This window comes from Bombina bombina, chromosome 8 (genome assembly GCF_027579735.1).
Source record: "Bombina bombina isolate aBomBom1 chromosome 8, aBomBom1.pri, whole genome shotgun sequence".
Classification (NCBI taxonomy): Eukaryota; Metazoa; Chordata; class Amphibia; order Anura; family Bombinatoridae; genus Bombina; species Bombina bombina.
Window position 1 is genome coordinate 26,228,503 of NC_069506.1, and position 21,465 is coordinate 26,249,967.

The 21,465-nt window shown below is 38.5% G+C and overlaps 1 protein-coding gene across 12 annotated transcripts in view; it reads left to right on the top strand.

Annotated features, from left to right (window-relative positions):
• The window catches only part of HSPG2 (heparan sulfate proteoglycan 2), a 290,248-nt gene that overhangs the window by 155,654 nt on the left and 113,129 nt on the right, over nucleotides 1-21,465 (top strand). For all 12 annotated transcript variants that reach the window (XM_053690214.1, XM_053690218.1, XM_053690216.1 and 9 more), the window contains 13 exons: nucleotides 5,383-5,502; nucleotides 6,287-6,418; nucleotides 6,644-6,788; nucleotides 6,879-7,030; nucleotides 7,322-7,468; nucleotides 7,878-8,041; nucleotides 9,657-9,836; nucleotides 10,352-10,548; nucleotides 11,264-11,411; nucleotides 13,499-13,626; nucleotides 16,273-16,359; nucleotides 18,962-19,017; nucleotides 21,350-21,417. In XM_053690214.1, coding sequence (XP_053546189.1) covers nucleotides 5,383-5,502; nucleotides 6,287-6,418; nucleotides 6,644-6,788; nucleotides 6,879-7,030; nucleotides 7,322-7,468; nucleotides 7,878-8,041; nucleotides 9,657-9,836; nucleotides 10,352-10,548; nucleotides 11,264-11,411; nucleotides 13,499-13,626; nucleotides 16,273-16,359; nucleotides 18,962-19,017; nucleotides 21,350-21,417 — 1,724 coding nt within the window. The remainder of the gene's footprint in view (nucleotides 1-5,382; nucleotides 5,503-6,286; nucleotides 6,419-6,643; nucleotides 6,789-6,878; nucleotides 7,031-7,321; nucleotides 7,469-7,877; nucleotides 8,042-9,656; nucleotides 9,837-10,351; nucleotides 10,549-11,263; nucleotides 11,412-13,498; nucleotides 13,627-16,272; nucleotides 16,360-18,961; nucleotides 19,018-21,349; nucleotides 21,418-21,465) is intronic.

The window sequence follows — 21,465 nt, forward strand, 5'->3', positions numbered from 1 at the left end:
TCTCCAAAAGTACACATTGTGATAGCAGTCTCTCCAAAAGTACACATTGTGATAGCAGTCTCTTCATTAGTACACATTGTGATAGCAGTCTCTTCACTAGTACACATTGTGATAGCAATCTCTTCACTAGTACACATTGTGATAACTCTCTCCACTAGTACACATTGTGATAGCAGTCTCTCCAAAAGTACACATTGTGATAGCAGTCTCTTCATTAGTACACATTGTGATAACTCTCTCCACTAGTACACATTGTGATAGCTCTCTTCACTAGTACACATTGTGATAACTCTCTCCACTAGTACACATTGTGATAACTCTCTTCACTAGTACACATTGTGATAACTCTCTCCACTAGTACACATTGTGATAACTCTCTCCACTAGTACACATTGTGATAACTCTCTCCACTAGTACACATTGTGATAACTCTCTTCACTAGTACACATTGTGATAACTCTCTCCACTAGTACACATTGTGATAGCACTCTCCAAAAGTACACATTGTGATAACTCTCTCCACTAGTACACATTGTGATAGCTCTCTCCACTAGTACACATTGTGATAGCAATCTCTCCACTAGTACACATTGTGATAACTCTCTCCACTAGTACACATTGTGATAACTCTCTCCACTAGTACACATTGTGATAGCAATCTCTCCACTAGTACACATTGTGATAACTCTCTCCACTAGTACACATTGTGATAACTCTCTCCACTAGTACACATTGTGATAACTCTCTCCACTAGTACACATTGTGATAACTCTCTCCACTAGTACACATTGTGATAACTCTCTCCACTAGTACACATTGTGATAACTCTCTCCACTAGTACACATTGTGATAACTCTCTCCACTAGTACACATTGTGATAGCAATCTCTCCACTAGTACACATTGTGATAACTCTCTCCACTAGTACACATTGTGATAACTCTCTCCACTAGTACACATTGTGATAGCAATCTCTCCACTAGTACACATTGTGATAGCAATCTCTCCACTAGTACACATTGTGATAACTCTCTCCACTAGTACACATTGTGATAACTCTCTCCACTAGTACACATTGTGATAGCAGTCTCTCCAAAAGTACACATTGTGATAACTCTCTCCACTAGTACACATTGTGATAGCAATCTCTCCACTAGTACACATTGTGATAGCTCTCTCCACTAGTACACATTGTGATAACTCTCTTCACTAGTACACATTGTGATAGCACTCTCTTCACTAGTACACATTGTGATAGCAGTCTCTCCACTAGTACACATTGTGATAACTCTCTCCACTAGTACACATTGTGATAGCAATCTCTCCACTAGTACACATTGTGATAGCAGTCTCTCCACTAGTACACATTGTGATAACTCTCTCCACTAGTACACATTGTGATAGCAATCTCTCCACTAGTACACATTGTGATAACTCTCTCCACTAGTACACATTGTGATAACTCTCTCCACTAGTACACATTGTGATAACTCTCTCCACTAGTACACATTGTGATAACTCTCTCCACTAGTACACATTGTGATAACTCTCTCCACTAGTACACATTGTGATAACTCTCTTCACTAGTACACATTGTGATAGCACTCTCTTCACTAGTACACATTGTGATAGCACTCTCTTCACTAGTACACATTGTGATAGCTCTCTCCAAAAGTACACATTGTGATAGCACTCTCTTCACTAGTACACATTGTGATAGCTCTCTCCAAAAGTACACATTGTGATAACTCTCTTCACTAGTACACATTGTGATAACTCTCTCCACTAGTACACATTGTGATAACTCTCTTCACTAGTACACATTGTGATAACTCTCTCCACTAGTACACATTGTGATAACTCTCTTCACTAGTACACATTGTGATAACTCTCTCCACTAGTACACATTGTGATAACTCTCTTCACTAGTACACATTGTGATAGCAGTCTCTTCACTAGTACACATTGTGATAGCAGTCTCTCCAAAAGTACACATTGTGATAGCAGTCTCTCCAAAAGTACACATTGTGATAACTCTCTTCACTAGTACACATTGTGATAGCAATCTCTCCACTAGTACACATTGTGATAGCAATCTCTTCACTAGTACACATTGTGATAGCAATCTCTTCACTAGTACACATTGTGATAGCAATCTCTTCACTAGTACACATTGTGATAACTCTCTCCACTAGTACACATTGTGATAACTCTCTCCACTAGTACACATTGTGATAACTCTCTCCACTAGTACACATTGTGATAACTCTCTCCACTAGTACACATTGTGATAGCAATCTCTCCACTAGTACACATTGTGATAGCAATCTCTTCACTAGTACACATTGTGATAACTCTCTCCACTAGTACACATTGTGATAACTCTCTCCACTAGTACACATTGTGATAACTCTCTCCACTAGTACACATTGTGATAACTCTCTCCACTAGTACACATTGTGATAGCAATCTCTCCACTAGTACACATTGTGATAGCAATCTCTCCACTAGTACACATTGTGATAGCAGTCTCTCCAAAAGTACACATTGTGATAACTCTCTCCAAAAGTACACATTGTGATAACTCTCTCCAAAAGTACACATTGTGATAGCAGTCTCTCCAAAAGTACACATTGTGATAACTCTCTCCAAAAGTACACATTGTGATAGCAGTCTCTCCAAAAGTACACATTGTGATAACTCTCTCCAAAAGTACACATTGTGATAACTCTCTCCACTAGTACACATTGTGATAACTCTCTCCACTAGTACACATTGTGATAACTCTCTCCACTAGTACACATTGTGATAGCAATCTCTCCACTAGTACACATTGTGATAACTCTCTCCACTAGTACACATTGTGATAACTCTCTCCACTAGTACACATTGTGATAGCAGTCTCTCCAAAAGTACACATTGTGATAACTCTCTCCAAAAGTACACATTGTGATAACTCTCTCCACTAGTACACATTGTGATAACTCTCTCCAAAAGTACACATTGTGATAGCAATCTCTCCAAAAGTACACATTGTGATAACTCTCTCCACTAGTACACATTGTGATAGCAGTCTCTCCAAAAGTACACATTGTGATAACTCTCTCCACTAGTACACATTGTGATAGCAGTCTCTCCAAAAGTACACATTGTGATAACTCTCTCCACTAGTACACATTGTGATAGCAGTCTCTCCAAAAGTACACATTGTGATAACTCTCTCCACTAGTACACATTGTGATAACTCTCTCCAAAAGTACACATTGTGATAACTCTCTCCACTAGTACACATTGTGATAACTCTCTCCACTAGTACACATTGTGATAACTCTCTCCACTAGTACACATTGTGATAACTCTCTCCACTAGTACACATTGTGATAACTCTCTCCACTAGTACACATTGTGATAACTCTCTCCACTAGTACACATTGTGATAGCAGTCTCTCCAAAAGTACACATTGTGATAACTCTCTCCAAAAGTACACATTGTGATAACTCTCTCCACTAGTACACATTGTGATAGCAGTCTCTCCAAAAGTACACATTGTGATAACTCTCTCCACTAGTACACATTGTGATAGCAGTCTCTCCAAAAGTACACATTGTGATAACTCTCTCCACTAGTACACATTGTGATAGCAGTCTCTCCAAAAGTACACATTGTGATAACTCTCTCCACTAGTACACATTGTGATAGCAATCTCTCCACTATTACACATTGTGATAACTCTCTCCACTATTACACATTGTGATAACTCTCTCCACTAGTACACATTGTGATAGCAATCTCTCCAAAAGTACACATTGTGATAACTCTCTCCACTAGTACACATTGTGATAGCAATCTCTCCACTATTACACATTGTGATAGCAATCTCTTTAGAACTACACATCGTGATAGCAGTCTCTATAATAGTACACTTAATGATAGCTAACTTTCAGCCACTGCACATAGTGTCAAGGGTTTATTTGCTATTGCACATATTGATATCAGTTTCTCCACAAGTGATAGCAGTCTGTATACATATGGCAATCTCTCTAAAAGTGCACATAATGATAGCCGTCTCTTTTACAAGTGCACATAATGATAGCCGTCTCTCTACAAGTGCACATAATGATAGCCGTCTCTCTGCAAGTGCACATAATGATAGCCGTCTCTTTTACAAGTGCACATAATGATAGCCGTCTCTCTACAAGTGCACATAATGATAGCCGTCTCTCTGCAAGTGCACATAATGATAGCCGTCTCTTTGCAAGTGCACATAATGATAGCCGTCTCTTTGCAAGTGCACATAATGATAGCCGTCTCTTTGCAAGTGCACATAATGATAGCCGTCTCTCTACAAGTGCACATAATGATAGCCGTCTCTTTGCAAGTGCACATAATGATAGCCGTCTCTTTGCAAGTGCACATAATGATAGCCGTCTCTTTACAAGTGCACATAATGATAGCCGTCTCTTTGCAAGTGCACATAATGATAGCCGTCTCTTTACAAGTGCACATAATGATAGCCGTCTCTTTGCAAGTGCACATAATGATAGCCGTCTCTTTACAAGTGCACATAATGATAGCCGTCTCTTTACAAGTGCACATAATGATAGCCGTCTCTTTGCAAGTGCACATAATGATAGCCGTCTCTTTACAAGTGCACATAATGATAGCCGTCTCTTTGCAAGTGCACATAATGATAGCCGTCTCTTTACAAGTGCACATAATGATAGCCGTCTCTCTACAAGTGCACATAATGATAGTCGTCTCTCTACAAGTGCACATAATGATAGCCGTCTCTTTGCAAGTGCACATAATGATAGCCGTCTCTTTACAAGTGCACATAATGATAGCCGTCTCTTTGCAAGTGCACATAATGATAGCCGTCTCTTTGCAAGTGCACATAATGATAGCCGTCTCTTTGCAAGTGCACATAATGATAGCCGTCTCTCTACAAGTGCACATAATGATAGCCGTCTCTTTACAAGTGCACATAATGATAGCCGTCTCTTTAGAACTACACACAGTGACAGCAGTATCTCCATAAGCACACATAATGACTGCAGACTCTCCTCAAGTGAACACAGTGACAGCTATCTCTCCACATGTGGATTTAGTAACATCCGTTTCTCTATAAGTAGACATAAGTGGGCACAGTGATAGTGATCTCTCTACAACAGAGTGCAATCACATTATCATTATCAGGAGTGCAGCTTTTTGCAGAGTTAGGTTACAATATGTAATTATTAAAGCTATGAGAGTGCTGGCTTTTAGCAAAGGTTTAGAAAGGGAGGGATTTCTAGGATGAGTTCCCAATAGTTCACAGACTCTTTTCTTTAGTGACCCTATATTGGTTCATTTTCTAACACACACATTATGTCTCTGCCTAAGGAACGCCTTCTCCTTGTGAGCCCAATGAATTTAAATGTCAGAATGGACGCTGTGCACTGAAACTCTGGAGATGTGATGGTGATAATGACTGCGGTGACGGATCTGACGAGCTGAACTGCCGTGAGTTTTCCTTTTCTGTCTGGGTGCCAGGTGTAGTTGGTTCATTGCACTGCATCTATGTCGTCTCTGCTAGTATGGACAGAGCTAGGGTTTCAGAACTATCATCAGATGGGGCCAGAGGACACATCTAGCACAGCAAGAAGAAAGGACTTGAATTAAAGGGACATTAAACACTAACTACATTTTATAAGCATAGTATTGAGTTTGTTCCCAGCCTCACTCTTTCCATGTTGAAATCTCACTACATTCCAGTGCTGACGTGTTTGCACATGTGCAGTAACTCTCCTTCAGATACCTGCAGTGAAATTTAGGTTCCAAAATGGCAGCACCTATAATTAGAGGGAGGTGCATGAAATATAGTTAGATTGTAATGTCCATTTTTAAATGTGGATGAAATGATCAGACAACACTCAGGTGACATAGGACTCCTGTCTCTGTATAATATAATATAATGTACCCTTAGTCACATACATAGGTCTAGATCATATGCAAACCACTGCCAGTAACGACTGACTCTAGCTGAACCATGAAAGTTACATTTTGCCTTTCAAGTCCCTTTAAAAGTTGTTTTTTTAACGTCATTTGAAGTTCAGAGTAACATATTTCTAGAGTCTCTTGTCAGGTTTGCTTTTATAAAACACATTCTGTATTTCTCCTTATTTACTTCCCCCGGGATCTAGTGTTGCAAAATCTGGTTAGTCATCTGGCCGTGCTGGACAAAGCTATTTATTAAGAACTAACCCTTTTACTACCACTTCTGACAATCACTTTTAATTCTGTGCAGCCACAAAAGGACCAACCGACACATGTTCCCCAGAGCAGTTTGTGTGTGTCCAGTCTAGGACATGTATCCCAGCCAGCTATCAATGCGATGAAGAGGCAGACTGCCCTGACCGTTCCGATGAAATTGGCTGCAGTAAGTGGCTATCACCATCTGGCTTTTCTTTCCAAACATATTGCAGAAAATTGTGTGGTTCAATCATCTTGAGTTTTTTGTTGTTTGTATTACAAATCGTACTACAGCCTTGCTACAAATTCAATGACAGTTTGTAAATGCAGATGGGCAGCCATTTATGTTGACAGTTTATAGACAATATCCTGCTAATGATAAACATTGTTCTGCTTTGATTTTTCCTATTAGCTCCACCCCAAGTCATCACTCCACCCGAGGAGAGCATTATGGCTTCCCGTGGAGAGACGGTGCGTTTTACATGCGTGGCCGTCGGAGTGCCAACTCCCATAATTACCTGGAGGCTCAATTGGGGAAATATTCCCACAAGCAAGAGGTTAGAGCTGTCATTTATCATGTCCAAGACAAACAGCAGCATGGGTACTAGATCCTAATTTAATAAAATTTGCTGCTCTCTTTATACCAGAGTGTCCATGACCAGTGAGAGTGGACAAGGCATACTGACAATTCGGGATGTAAAAGAGGCTGACCAAGGGGCATACACCTGTGAAGCAATCAATGCCAAGGGCATGGTCTTCGGAATTCCAGATGGAGTGTTGATATTAAAACCAACTAGAGGTAAGCTTAGGGCATGCAAAATAGTTCATCTTAGTAAATTGTGGTTGATGTCCATAATTAATCCCCTTTGGTGATCAAAACTTCTGAGACTGTCTGTGGTCCCTGAATTGTAATATTTTTAAAATTATTTATTTATTTATTTTATTTAACACGGCCTTCTGTAAATAGATGGTGCTTATTCTTTTTGTTTTTTAAGACTAGTGCTGAGGATATTGTATGAACAATATATGAATATTCATTGTGTTATCTTTGTCTCTAATACAGCATGAAATAATAAACCTCTGATTTTAGGTCCTTGTCCTGAAGGCAGCTTTCATGTTGAAGCCACCTCTAAGTGCATTCCCTGCTTCTGCTTTGGTGTAACCAAGGTCTGCCAGCAAAGTACACGTTACAGAAACCAAATCCGCCTCCGATTTGATGTACCAGATGATTTCAAAGGTACAGACAATATACATGACTTGACTTTATTCCTTAAATCACATTCTATCTGTTGCTATCATCTGTTACAATCCATAGCTTTGAATGGTTTCACTTTCAACGTATCCTATTTAGTCGTGTGTGTTATGTAAGTGTGTATGATAATTAGAGATTTCCTATCTCAACAATAATTCTGAAGCCAAAATATGTACTGAAGGAAACTAGTGTAAATGTAAGTCCACCTGTAGAATAGTAGATGATCTCACATAATATAGTTTACAACAAATGTAACTCATTGGCAGGGTCCTGTTTAGGGTACATGTCTTTGATTTTTTTTTTCTCTGCAGGCACATAAACAATGTTGTAATGCTTATAATTTGTTGATATTTTATAAATAAATAATAATAATGAGTTACTATTTGTCCTTCAGGTGTAAATGTGTCAGTGCCTTCCCACCAGGGGATCCCTCCACTATCATCCAATCAGCTGCAAATTGATCCACTTGAGGGGGAGTTCCAGTTGGTTGATCTTTCTCGCCGGTTTCTCAGTCATGATTCATTTTGGACTCTTCCTTCTCAGTTCTTAGGGAATAAGGTGAGATTCCATTGGATCGATCACCTCTTGCACAGATACCTGGTGTTATAATTAAATAAGAGGCTATGCTTAACACACATTATATTAATTTGTTGGTGGAATTTATTCATTGGGTTTTAGGACGATAGAAAATGTATTTTTATATTGTATTTTTTTATATGCCTTTACTAATGGATGAAAATAAAATAACCATATTTATGGATGGCTCAATATGAATATATGAATTAAATAACTTGAGTTTTAGTGTGAAACTCAAAAGTTAACTGAAACTTGCCACATATGAAAGTCTAGCTAAAATTTTTATCAGAGCTGGACTGGGAAATCAGACTGGCCCTGGACATGTTTGAAGAACAGCCCTAGCACACACCCCCGGCAACAGCCCCCTCGGCCCTGCTTTCACCCCCATACCTTGCCTAGGGCCACTTTTCTGCAACCACAGGCCCCCACACACTCGTTAGGAGCAGAACAGCCTAGACGAAATGCGATACACATGCACACAAGGGTCGCTCTGTGACCTCCCTGAGCAAGGATGTGGCTCTGCATTGATGGTGACCCACCAGCCCGCCAGGAAATGTCCCGGTATCCCAACTGGTGACTTTTAGCACAAATCCTTATACTCATCATAAATAACATGGAATTAGCCTGTCGGGTAAAGTAACATAGAAAACACAGATGGGCAAATATGCTTTGATTATGTATCCGATACAATTTAATAACAGCCAATTTCTCTGTTACATTATCTGTTTTAAGATTTTGAACAGTGAGAATTATTTATCTGTTATATACTGTAAAGTTGAGCTTTTTCTTGATGAAAGTTTAAATACATTGGAATTTTCAGATCTTAAACCATTTTATAAAGATTTTCTAGTTGTGTCTATTTTGAAAATACAAAACACAGTGACACCTATATACAGCACTCACTGAAGTAATCAATATGATATTAACAATTACATCCCATTTTAAGAGCAAGGGATTAAAAAATAAATTTTAATTGTACACAAATAAAATCCTTTAAAATTTAAAAGGTGACAATTAAAACATATAAAAGAATATTCCACTTCCCATCCTAACTAAATTGTATAAGCCAACACATATATCAATCAACAACCAGTGAGGACAGTCCCAGTATAAATTAGCTTCAGATTAACCACTATTATCCATCCACCGACTGAAAAGATCCCTATGCGACAGCCTACCCAGTGATTATTAAAGCTCACATAGAGCCAAATATGGGTTAGCGAGCTGGCTAAACTGTCGGTGGAAAACACAGTAGTTTTATAAAAAAGGTGAAGGACCTGGGTGGGCACTGACAACTGAAAACCAAATGATAACACCAATAATAAACAACAAAATTACTTAGCGTTAGAGTAAGGATAGGGAGCGAAAAACTCCAGACGCACGTTTCACTGCCCTGGGTTTGTAAAATATATTGTATGATTTAGGATTTTGAACAGTGGAGATTATTTATCTGTTATATACTGTAAAGTTTAAATTTTTCTTGATGTAATTTTGAATACATTGAAATGATCAGAACTTGAACAATTTTATAAAGATTTTCTGGTTGTGTCCATTTTGATAACTGGTTCTTCTACTTTTGCCGGAAACGATCTTTTAGGTTGACTCCTATGGAGGATTTCTCAGTTACAACATTCGCTATGGGCTGACAAGAGGTCAATCTGAACCTGTGAGAAAGACGGATGTGATTCTTGTAGGAAATGGACAAAGACTGACTTATCGTGTTCAGACAGTAACTCAACCATCCGTTCTGAATCAAAGGAAGATTCAGTTCACAGAAGTGAGTGGGGCTTTCTGCAGATATAATTATGCATTATTTATGTAATTTGCTGCGTTTGCCTTCAGCTCAGTGGTAATAAAGGGTGAGGAACCGACATATAGGCGTGGCTTCTTATTGCCTGTAAGACCCACCTTGTGTTCAATTAACTTGGGATATGGGTGGTCAGATAAAGAGGTAAATAACCACACATGGTGTTAAAAAAACATATGCATTGTAATTTTAAAGGTTGGATTAAAAATCACACAGTACGTTAACTGCATTCATACACTTACAGTACGTGAAAATAACAAACTATATTTAATGGAGACAAAATAACATATAGTAAGAGTATTCAGTCACAATTCTGCGTCTATGCTGCATAAAAACTGAGGCTAAAAAACAGCAAAAAAATATTCACCCAGTTTGCATAGTCCTTGTCTGGTCTACTTCTATGATTATGAGTATGGTTCTTACCACCCAGCAGCCTCACTGTTAGCTGTTGGAATTCTCTGTTTCCTGATCTGGTTTTTCCTTAGGAAAACTGGCAACATGAATCTGGATCTCCAGTGACCAGAGAGGACCTTCTGATGACCCTACAGAACTTGGAAAGCATCATGATCCAGACAGTATATGACAACAAAATGGCCAGTGTTGGTATCAGTGACATTGTCATGGACACAACTTCTGTGGAATATACTCAGCTGGGACTTGCAATAGATGTGGAGGAATGCAGGTAATGTGCTCTATGCAAACCAAGTGTAGAAACAAATCCACATGAAATCTATTACAAACACAGTCACTCATTATTCAAAATCAGAAATATCTACAGAAATAACAAGCATATGTTGTCAGTACACAGCACAAACGTGTAGAATGTTGCAGTAAACAATATGGGCTAGCAATTTTTAACACATCATGCAAATTTATTATCTGGAATTGCTATTCAAAAAAACATGCGGATGTGTAGCGTGTCACAAATCAGTGCTTAATCATGCTACAAAAGTTCTCCATCTGCTTGCTGTAGATCTTTAGTGTAAGCAACGGGGCACATAAAAAGACAGCAGCATAAGACGGGGCAATTCTGCAGGTTTTTATTTTGATATAAAATATTGGTTTCTATAAAAAATGAATACATGGCAAATAGCAACCTTTCATGTGGCTATCAGTGCAAAGATACAATGATTTGTATGGTTAGCACTGATTTTTATATTAGCATACAATACACAGCCATATGCATGCACTAAAGAATGTGGTTGTTGCATTGCTATATTAATAAAAATGACAGCAAGCATTGGATTTGATACATATTTTTGTAAAACATGCGTGTGCGCATGCGCTACATCTTTTTGAATCTAGCTGTTGAAAGAGGCAGTTTCAAAGCACGAGATAAGACCTAGGAGCTGTACCTACCACATCTTTACAGTGAATGATGGTCCTTTGTTTTCCAGGTGTCCTGTGGGCTACTCCGGGCTTTCATGTGAGGTCTGCGCTGCACAGTTTGAGAGGGTTCCTGAAGGTCCATTCCTTGGTACATGCTCTGGCTGCAATTGCAACAACCATGCCAGCTCTTGCGATACAGTGACTGGCTACTGCCTGGTGAGAAAAACATGCATCTCTCCACCTTAGCACTAGGAAGTTTTTTGATTTAATAGACATTAAAGTGATGGTACACTCTCCCCTTATATAAAATCAGATCAGGAATGTTAGTGATATTTTATATCGAGTTTAAAGGGACACTAAACCCAAAATTTTTCTTTCATGATTCAGATAGAGCATGCAATTTTAAGCAACTTTCTAATTTACTCCTATTATCAATTTTTCTTCGTTCTCTTGCTATCTTTATTTAAAAAGCAGGAATGTGATGCATAGGAGCCGGCCCATTTTTGGTTGAGAACCTGGGTTATGCTTGCTTATTGGTGGGTAAATGTAAGCCTCCAATAAGCAAGCACTATCCATGGTGCTGAACCTAAAATGGGCTGGTTGCTAAGATTTACATTCCTGCTTTTAAAATAAAGACAGCAAGAGAACAAAGAAAAATGGACAATATAAGTAAATTAGAAAGTTGCTTAAAATTTCATGCTGTATCTGAATCATGAAAGAAAGATTTGGGTTCAGTGTCCCTTTAATTCATCAGTTGTAATGAAGATGCGCTATAACTTACTTTTTAATATAGATATACAATTCAAATACCCCGCACTGCTCCGCCCACTTCAAAAGTCAATTTTTCTATGAGCAAAAGGTTTAAATTGTTCTCCAATCAGCACTCTAGCTACAACAATAGTGCCATATGGGGAAATCGCTGATTGGACAACAATTTAAATATTTAGCTCACATGAAAATTTACTTATGAAGTGGGCGGCAGAGCGCGGGGTATTCGAATTTTATATCTATATTAAAAAGTAAGTTATAGCGCTTTTTCATTACATCTGATAAATTAAACTCCATCTAAAATATCACCAACATTCCGGATGTAATTTTATTATGGGGACAGTTTACCATTACTTTAAACTAAAAACGTAATTCCACATACGTGTTTTAATTAATAAATGAAAATCAAACAAGGTTGCAATATACATTATTATTTTATCAGGATATTATTATACATTACTTTTTTATTTTGCTTGCTATTATTGGGGAAATTCTGCTTCTCTACTTAAGATGCCAATCATGGTTGTGGCCCACTGTTCTAAACAATCACTGTGTTGTATGCAAAGCTGTGCTCATTCTGTTTAGGGAGATGGGACAAGTACAATGTACAACAATGTAAGATATTTTACAGCAAAAGCAAGCAAAATAATCATAAATGTATAATAGAATATTGTTTCGCCTTCATTAATTAATACATTTATGTGGAATTAAATATATCATGCTAAATTAGCTGGATTTGTATGTTCTGCCCTACATATTTAGTGCTGGTGGCCCTTTGAGGGATGGGGTAGCACACCCATCATTGTTAACACAGCACATATTAAAGCTATGTAATATTTTGGGGACCATTATAGTGTTAAATTTACCTGCTCTAATCCTTTAGAGTGTGTAATATTAACACTATTGACACTTTAATGCTATGTGTTTAACTCCCACCAAGGGGTTAAACATATACTTAAAAGGACGGGAAAACCCAAAATTTTCTTTCACGATTTGGATAGAACATACAATGTTAAACAACTTTCCAATTGACTCCTATTATACAATTTGCTTCATTCTCTTGTTATCCTTTGCTGAAGGAACAACATTGCACTACTGGCAGCTAGCTGAACACATCTAGTTAGCCAATCACAAGAGACAAATGTGTGCAGGTACCAATCAGCACTTAGCTGCCACTAGTATAGGATATGTGCATATTATTTTTCAACAAGGGATACCAAGAGAATGAAACACATTTGAAAATAAAAGTGAATTTAAAAGTGTCTTAAAATGCTCTATCTGAATCATGCAAGTTTATTTTGACTTTCATATCCCTTTAAAGTCCCAGAGCACTGCCGGTCCTGAGCAGAAACTGCCACTGCTAGTCGCACAACCCAGCTCTGATTGGATCAGCAGAGTTTAAGTGATTATCTCCTTTGCAGGGGTCTAACACATAGCATAACAACATCGCTCGTGTTAAAATGTCATGCTCTAAATGGTTGCTGTCTGTATCGGAGGATATTACAGCATTGTTAATAATTTTATTTTTACTTAAGAACTGTCAGCACAATACAGAAGGGCCTCAGTGCAATAAATGCAAAGCTGGATTCTTTGGAGATCCAACCAAAGGTGTTCCGAACGCCTGCCAGCCGTGCCCCTGCCCACATATTGACCCCCAGCGAAGGTGAGTCTGCAAAGCTTCTTAAACATACAGTTTTCATTTTGAATGGTTGTGGTAGGCGCAGGGGCCATCAACCTTGGCTCTCCAAAGGTTTTGGAACTACATTACCCATGATGCTCAGACACTTTAAGCTGGCTGAGCATCATGGGAAATGTAGTTTTAAAACCTCTGGAGAGCCACGGTTGATGACCCTGTGCTAGGGTGTTTAAGAGACCATGGAAGTCAAAAATAAATATTAATTATTTAGATAGAAAAAAAGAAAACTTTCTCCAACATAGGTGTGTCCGGTCCACGGCGTCATCCTTACTTGTGGGATATTCTCTTCCCCAACAGGAAATGGCAAAGAGCCCAGCAAAGCTGGTCACATGATCCCTCCTAGGCTCCGCCTACCCCAGTCATTCTCTTTGCCGTTTCCTGTTATCCCCAGGCTGGTAGCCAGGATCAATCAGGAGAGGGCGTCGGTGATTTTGATAGCTCCTGCGTGGCCACGCAGGACTTGGTATGCAGATCTGGTGAATATGTCATCGGCTCCACCATGGAAGCTACCTTTGAGACGAGACCTTCTTGTTCTAGGTCCGTTCGACCCACTCCAGCTGACTGCTTGGAGATTGAACGCTTGATCTTATCAAAGCGAGGGTTCTCAGATTCTGTTATTAATACTCTTGTTCAGGCCTGAAAGCCTGTAACCAGAAAAATTACCACATAATTTGGTATATCTGTTGGTGTGAATCTGCAGGATTCCCTTGGGACAAGGTTAAGATTCCTAAGAGTCTATCCTTCCTTCGAGAAGGATTGGAAAAAGGATTATCTGCAAGTTCCTTGATGGGACAGATTTCTGCCTTGTCTGTGTTACTTCACAAAAAGCTGGCAGCTGTGCCAGATGTTCTAGCCTTTGTTCAGGCTCTGGTTAGAATCAAGCCTGTTTAAAAAATTTTGACTCCTCCTTGGAGTCTCAACCTAGTTCTTTCAGTTCTTCAGGGGGTTCCGTTTGAACCCTTACATTCCGTTGATATTAAGTTATTATCTTGGAAAGTTTTGTTTTTGGTTGCAATTTCTTCTGCTAGAAGAGTTTCAGAATTATCTGCTCTGCAGTGTTCTTCTCCTTATCTGGTGTTCCATGCAGATAAGGTGGTTTTGCGTACTAAACCTGGTTTTCTTCCAAAAGTTGTTTCTAACAAAAACATTAACCAGGAGATAGTTGTGCCTTCTTTGTGTCCTAATCCAGTTTCAAAGAAGGAACGTTTGTTGCGCAACTTGGATGTAGTTCGTGCTCTCAAATTTTACTTAGCAGCTACTAAGGATTTCAGACAAACTTTGTCTTTGTTTGTTGTTTATTCTGGTAAACGGAGAGGTCAAAAAGCAACTTCTACCTCTCTCTCCTTCTGGATTAAAAGCATTATCCGATTGGCTTATGAGACTGCCGGACGGCAGCCTCCTGAAAGAATCACAGCTCACTCCACTAGGGCTGTGGCTTCCACATGGGCCTTCAAGAACGAGGCTTCTGTTGATCAGATATGTAAGGCAGCGACTTGGTCTTCACTGCACACTTTTTCTAAATTTTACAAATTTGATACTTTTGCTTCTTCTGAGGCTATTTTTGGGAGAAAGGTTTTGCAAGCCGTGGTGCCTTCCATTTAGGTGACCTGATTTGCTCCCTCCCTTCATCCGTGTCCTAAAGCTTTGGTATTGGTTCCCACAAGTAAGGATGACGCCGTGGACCGGACACACCTATGTTGGAGAAAACAGAATTTATGTTTACCTGATAAATTACTTTCTCCAACGGTGTGTCCGGTCCACGGCCCGCCCTGGTTTTTTTTTAATCAGGTCTGATAATTTATTTTCTTTAACTACAGTCACCACGGTAACATATGGTTTCTCCTATGCAAATATTCCTCCTTAACGTCGGTCGAATGACTGGGGTAGGCGGAGCCTAGGAGGGATCATGTGACCAGCTTTGCTGGGCTCTTTGCCATTTCCTGTTGGGGAAGAGAATATCCCACAAGTAAGGATGACGCCGTGGACCGGACACACCGTTGGAGAAAGTAATTTATCAGGTAAACATAAATTCTGTTTTCCAATTTATCAGTTTTACCTTTCTCTTAATCTCCTTTCTTGAAACTTAGCTCCTTTTCCTAAAAGCATACTCAAGTAGGCTCAGGAGTGTGCACGTGTCTTGTGCACTATATGGCAGCAGTGTTTGCAACAATGTTTATAACAAAGTTCTACATTTGTGCAAAAGTCAAACTACAATTTCTCTTGATCAGTGCAAGCATACCTACTGTTTTTGTCCTTTTGTAATGACATTATACAAACCTATGCAGCATGTTTGACTTAATAAATAGGTGACATAGACAAACATTAAAATAAAAATACTTTTGTCAGATTCATAATATATAGAGAAAAAAAGCCATAGCTAAATGTGCACTAACTTTTTTAGCTGAATCTTTACATGATCGTGAGCGGCCGTGACCAGTTTTTGTGTTTTTTTTACTATCACACTTCACAAATCAGCTTTCGGTGTAGAAAACGCTGCAGTGTTTAATGTGGCCCTGGCGAGATTTGATAACATTGCTGTTGTAGGCTAAAAGTTTGTGTTTATGAGCTGTGTATAAACTGTCCTACTTGTAATGGTGACTATGTTTTTGTTAGGTTCTCTGATACCTGCTTCTTGGATACAGATCGACAACCTACATGTGATAACTGTCTTCCTGGTTATACTGGGCGCCGTTGTGAGAAGTAAGTGGCACAGCAGTTTAGTGGGAAATAGAATCAGTGCAATATTATATAAATAGTTAGTTTATAATGTGTGTGTGTATATATATATATATATATATATATATATATAATGTGTGTGTGTGTATATTTATATATATATATATATATATATATATATAATGTGTGGGTGTGTGTGTATATATATATATATATAATATGTGTGTGTGTGTATATATATATATATATATATATATATATATAATGTGTGGGTGTGTGTGTATATATATATATATATAATATGTGTGTGTGTGTATATATATATATATATATATATATATATATATAATGTGTGTGTATGTATATAATGTGTGTGTATATATATATATATATATACTGTGTGTGTGTGTGTATATATATATATATATATATATATATACTGTGTGTGTGTGTGTATATATATATATAATGTGTGTGTGTGTATATATCTATACAGGGAGTGCAGAATTATTAGGCAAGTTGTATTTTTGAGGATTAATTTTATTATTGAACAACAACCATGTTCTCAATGAACCCAAAAAACTCATTAATATCAAAGCTGAATATTTTTGGAAGTAGTTTTTAGTTTGTTTTTAGTTTTAGCTATTTTAGGGGGATATCTGTGTGTGCAGGTGACTATTACTGTGCATAATTATTAGGCAACTTAACAAAAAACAAATATATACCCATTTCAATTATTTATTTTTACCAGTGAAACCAATATAACATCTCAACATTCACAAATATACATTTCTGACATTAAAAAACAAAACAAAAACAAATCAGTGACCAATATAGCCACCTTTCTTTGCAAGGACACTCAAAAGCCTGCCATCCATGGATTCTGTCAGTGTTTTGATCTGTTCACCATCAACATTGCGTGCAGCAGCAACCACAGCCTCCCAGACACTGTTCAGAGAGGTGTACTGTTTTCCCTCCTTGTAAATCTCACATTTGATGATGGACCACAGGTTCTCAATGGGGTTCAGATCAGGTGAACAAGGAGGCCATGTCATTAGATTTTCTTCTTTTATACCCTTTCTTGCCAGCCACGCTGTGGAGTACTTGGATGCGTGTGATGGAGCATTGTCCTGCATGAAAATCATGTTTTTCTTGAAGGATGCAGACTTCTTCCTGTACCACTGCTTGAAGAAGGTGTCTTCCAGAAACTGGCAGTAGGACTGGGAGTTGAGCTTGACTCCATCCTCAACCCGAAAAGGCCCCACAAGCTCATCTTTGATGATACCAGCCCAAACCAGTACTCCACCTCCACCTTGCTGGCGTCTGAGTCGGACTGGAGCTCTCTGCCCTTTACCAATCCAGCCACGGGCCCATCCATCTGGCCCATCAAGACTCACTCTCATTTCATCAGTCCATAAAACCTTAGAAAAATCAGTCTTGAGATATTTCTTGGCTCAGTCTTGACGTTTCAGCTTGTGTGTCTTGTTCATTGGTGGTCGTCTTTCAGCCTTTCTTACCTTGGCCATGTCTCTGAGTATTGCACACCTTGTGCTTTTGGGCACTCCAGTGATGTTGCAGCTCTGAAATATGGCCAAACTGGTGGCAAGTGGCATCTTGGCAGCTGCACGCTTGACTTTTCTCAGTTCATGGGCAGTTATTTTGCGCCTTGGTTTTTCCACACGCTTCTTACGACCCTGTTGACTATTTTGAATGAAACGCTTGATTGTTCGATGATCACGCTTCAGAAGCTTTGCAATTTTAAGAGTGCTGCATCCCTCTGCAAGATATCTCACTATTTTTGACTTTTCTGAGCCTGTCAAGTCCTTCTTTTGACCCATTTTGCCAAAGGAAAGGAAGTTGCCTAATAATTATGCACACCTGATATAGGGTGTTGATGTCATTAGACCACACCCCTTCTCATTACAGAGATGCACATCACCTAATATGCTTAATTGGTAGTAGGCTTTCGAGCCTATACAGCTTGGAGTAAGACAACATGCATAAAGAGGATGATGTGGTCAAAATACTCATTTGCCTAATAATTCTGCACTCCCTGTAATGTGTGTGTGTGTATATATATATATAATGTGTGTGTGTATATATATATATATATATATATATATATATATAAATATATATATAATGTGTGTGTGTATATATATAATGTGTGTGTGTATATATATATATATATATATATATATAATGTGTGTGTGTATGTATATAATGTGTGTGTATATATATATATATATATATATATATATATATATATATATAATGTGTGTGTGTGTATATATATATAATGTGTTTATATATATAATGTGTGTGTGTATATATATATATATATATATTTATATAATGTTTGTGTATATATATATATATAAAATGTGTGTATCTATCTATCTATCTATCTATCTCTATCTATCTATCTATCTATCTATCTATCTATATAGTGCAGAATTACAGTGGGTGCACAAGCTAATGCAGTATGCTGCACACACCTATGGTGTGCAGGTGTCTATTACCCAGACGTATAAGATCAATAATTTGCTTTCTAACTAAATCATAAATAAGAAATGTGGGTTTTAGCTTGATGCTTAACGCTGAGAAATGACCTCTTCTGTTACAGGTGCGCAGAAGGCTATAGTGGAAGCCCCATGCAACCAGGGGGAAAATGCGAGAGAGGTTGGTAAAGTAATATAACTATGTAAAATCCTATTGTGAAAAATGTCCCACTTTCAACAGAAAAACAATGTCTCCTCTGGCAGTCCCCTCTTGAAAATCATTTTCGCTTGTTGTGAACTGCAAAAATCATTAAATGTTATTGATTTGTCAGTCTATGGACACAGCTTGTAGCCCTTTTTAGTGTAAGCTCACTCGTTAAAGCCTGCAAATCAGAAGCAGCGGTCAGAAAGATTGACACACTGCTCTTGCGCTGTTTGTTGCACAAGTGCAGGGGGACGGGTTGCACAAGGATTTGCTTTTTCAATCTTAAAAGCAGGAAGTGGATGCTACTGTCTCCCCCCAAACCCAGGAGGAAAGGCTCCCTAGCTGGGAGACTTGTTCTCACAGAGCTTGATAAATAGGGGTCTGAATGTTAGCAGTATTAAAATACATTGGCCCATATTTATCAAGCTTCGTACGGAGCTTGAAGGGCCGTGTTTCTGGCGAGTCTGAAGACTCGCCAGAAACACAAGTTATGAAGCAGTTGTCTAAAGAACGCTGCTCCATAACCATGTCCGCCTGCTCTGAGCAGGAGGACAGGAATCGCCGAAAATCAACCCGATCGAGTACGAGTGGGTTGATTGACACCTCCCTGCTGGCGGCCCATTGGCCGCGAGTCTGCAGGGGGCGGCGTTGCACCAGCAGCTCTTGTGAGCTGCTGGTGCAATGTTAAATGCGGAGAGCGTATTGCTCTCCGCATTTAGCGAGGTCTTGTGACCTGATCCGCACTGCCGGATCAGGTCCGCAAGACCTTTGATAAATAGGGGCCAGTATGCGTTAACAACAACATTGAATTAATTCATTGTCATAGTTTAGTTTTGCTTTGCGATGTGTCTTTTGCCTTCAAAAAGATCTGTGAAAATCCTTCTTTGAACTTAAAGGGACAGTATACTGTAAAATAGTTTTTCCCTTAATGTGTTTACAATTGCTTTTTTTACAAACTGCAGGGTAAATAATTTATGAAAATTAGCTTTTTAAGGTTTATTTGTGTATATTAAAGCTCTGATTTTGTGTTTTGAAGCCACAACCTAATAAAATAGGTTGAGCTTGTAGGTATAATCAGATCTCCTTACTGTATCACATTGTGTACATATACCTGCTTCTTTATCTTATATCTGTCCTTAAAACAATCACCAATACTTTGAGAGAACAATGGAAAATCAACATTTTATTACCTTATCTCTGCTTTATCACACTGGGAGTGTAATTTCTTCTGCTGGCTGTGTTTACAAAGCTTATCTATAGCTGGTACGCGCGGCCACAAACTTTCAGAATAGGTGGGGATACCACATGCTAAATTAACAATTTCAAATGCCAATATAAGGGTAAAGGAGCTACTTGTAAACAATTTAATACACTCCAGCAGGTAAAGTGGATCATTGGGAACAAATTAAAGGGGAGAAAATTTTTGAGTAAACTCCTTTTTCTTATTGTCTTTGTTTTTTTTTGTGTTTTTACTTGATTTTGCTTTTATATGTATTAACTACTCTAATATATTGGAATGGCTTCGAAAAGTAAACTACATATCACCCAGTCTGTGCTGCCAAAACGATGATTTGACTTGGGAATTCTAATGGGTCAGAATGGGGGAAATATATGGAAATGTTTTCCAAATCCGTACACATGAAACTGGATTTACTTAATAATGAGAGCCCACATTTTCACTTGCTGTCACTTGTATTAAATCTCACCGAATGACAAACTACATGATTGATTTTTGGATTAAAGGGAGGACATTAAATTGTTGGACACAACTTCAACAGCATTGTTACTACTTACAGTGATATTGTTTTCCTCCTTTGTCTGTTTTCCTCCTTTGGCTCTCTTATTTTAACCCTTTACAGATGCCGATTGGTGAAGCGTCGCATTTTTATACTGGTTTACAATTTTGCAGTTTTTATACACAGTTTAAAAGTTACATACAGCTGTCACAAAGCTGGTAATGTCACTGATCTGTGAATGTGCACCACTTCTATAACAGAGTGCAAGAATACCTAACCTCCAAGATGGCAGTGTAGAGTATGAAGGAGCTTGACCAACTGGCTCCAATAAGGGGTTAAAATAAGAGAACAGTTTTGAAGGGAGCTGTAGGCACCGGAGGAAAACCAATAACATGGTGAATGGTAGCCTTTCTGTTGTAGATGTGTCCAGCAGTTTAATGTCACTTTAATAATACAACAGTCTCCTCTCAGAGTAGTAAGTTGGGAGTTAACGAGGTGCCTGGTGAATGTTGAGCTCTGCTAGACAACTCCTTGGTTAATAGCATTGTCAAATATTCTATTTTTTGTTACAGCTGGACAACTAGAGCTTTGTGATCCAAGGGGAAGTGCTGCCACTCCCATTGGTGCCTGCATATGTAAGGTACGTGTTATGTACACCGCCCATGGACATGGAAGTCACAATAAACAT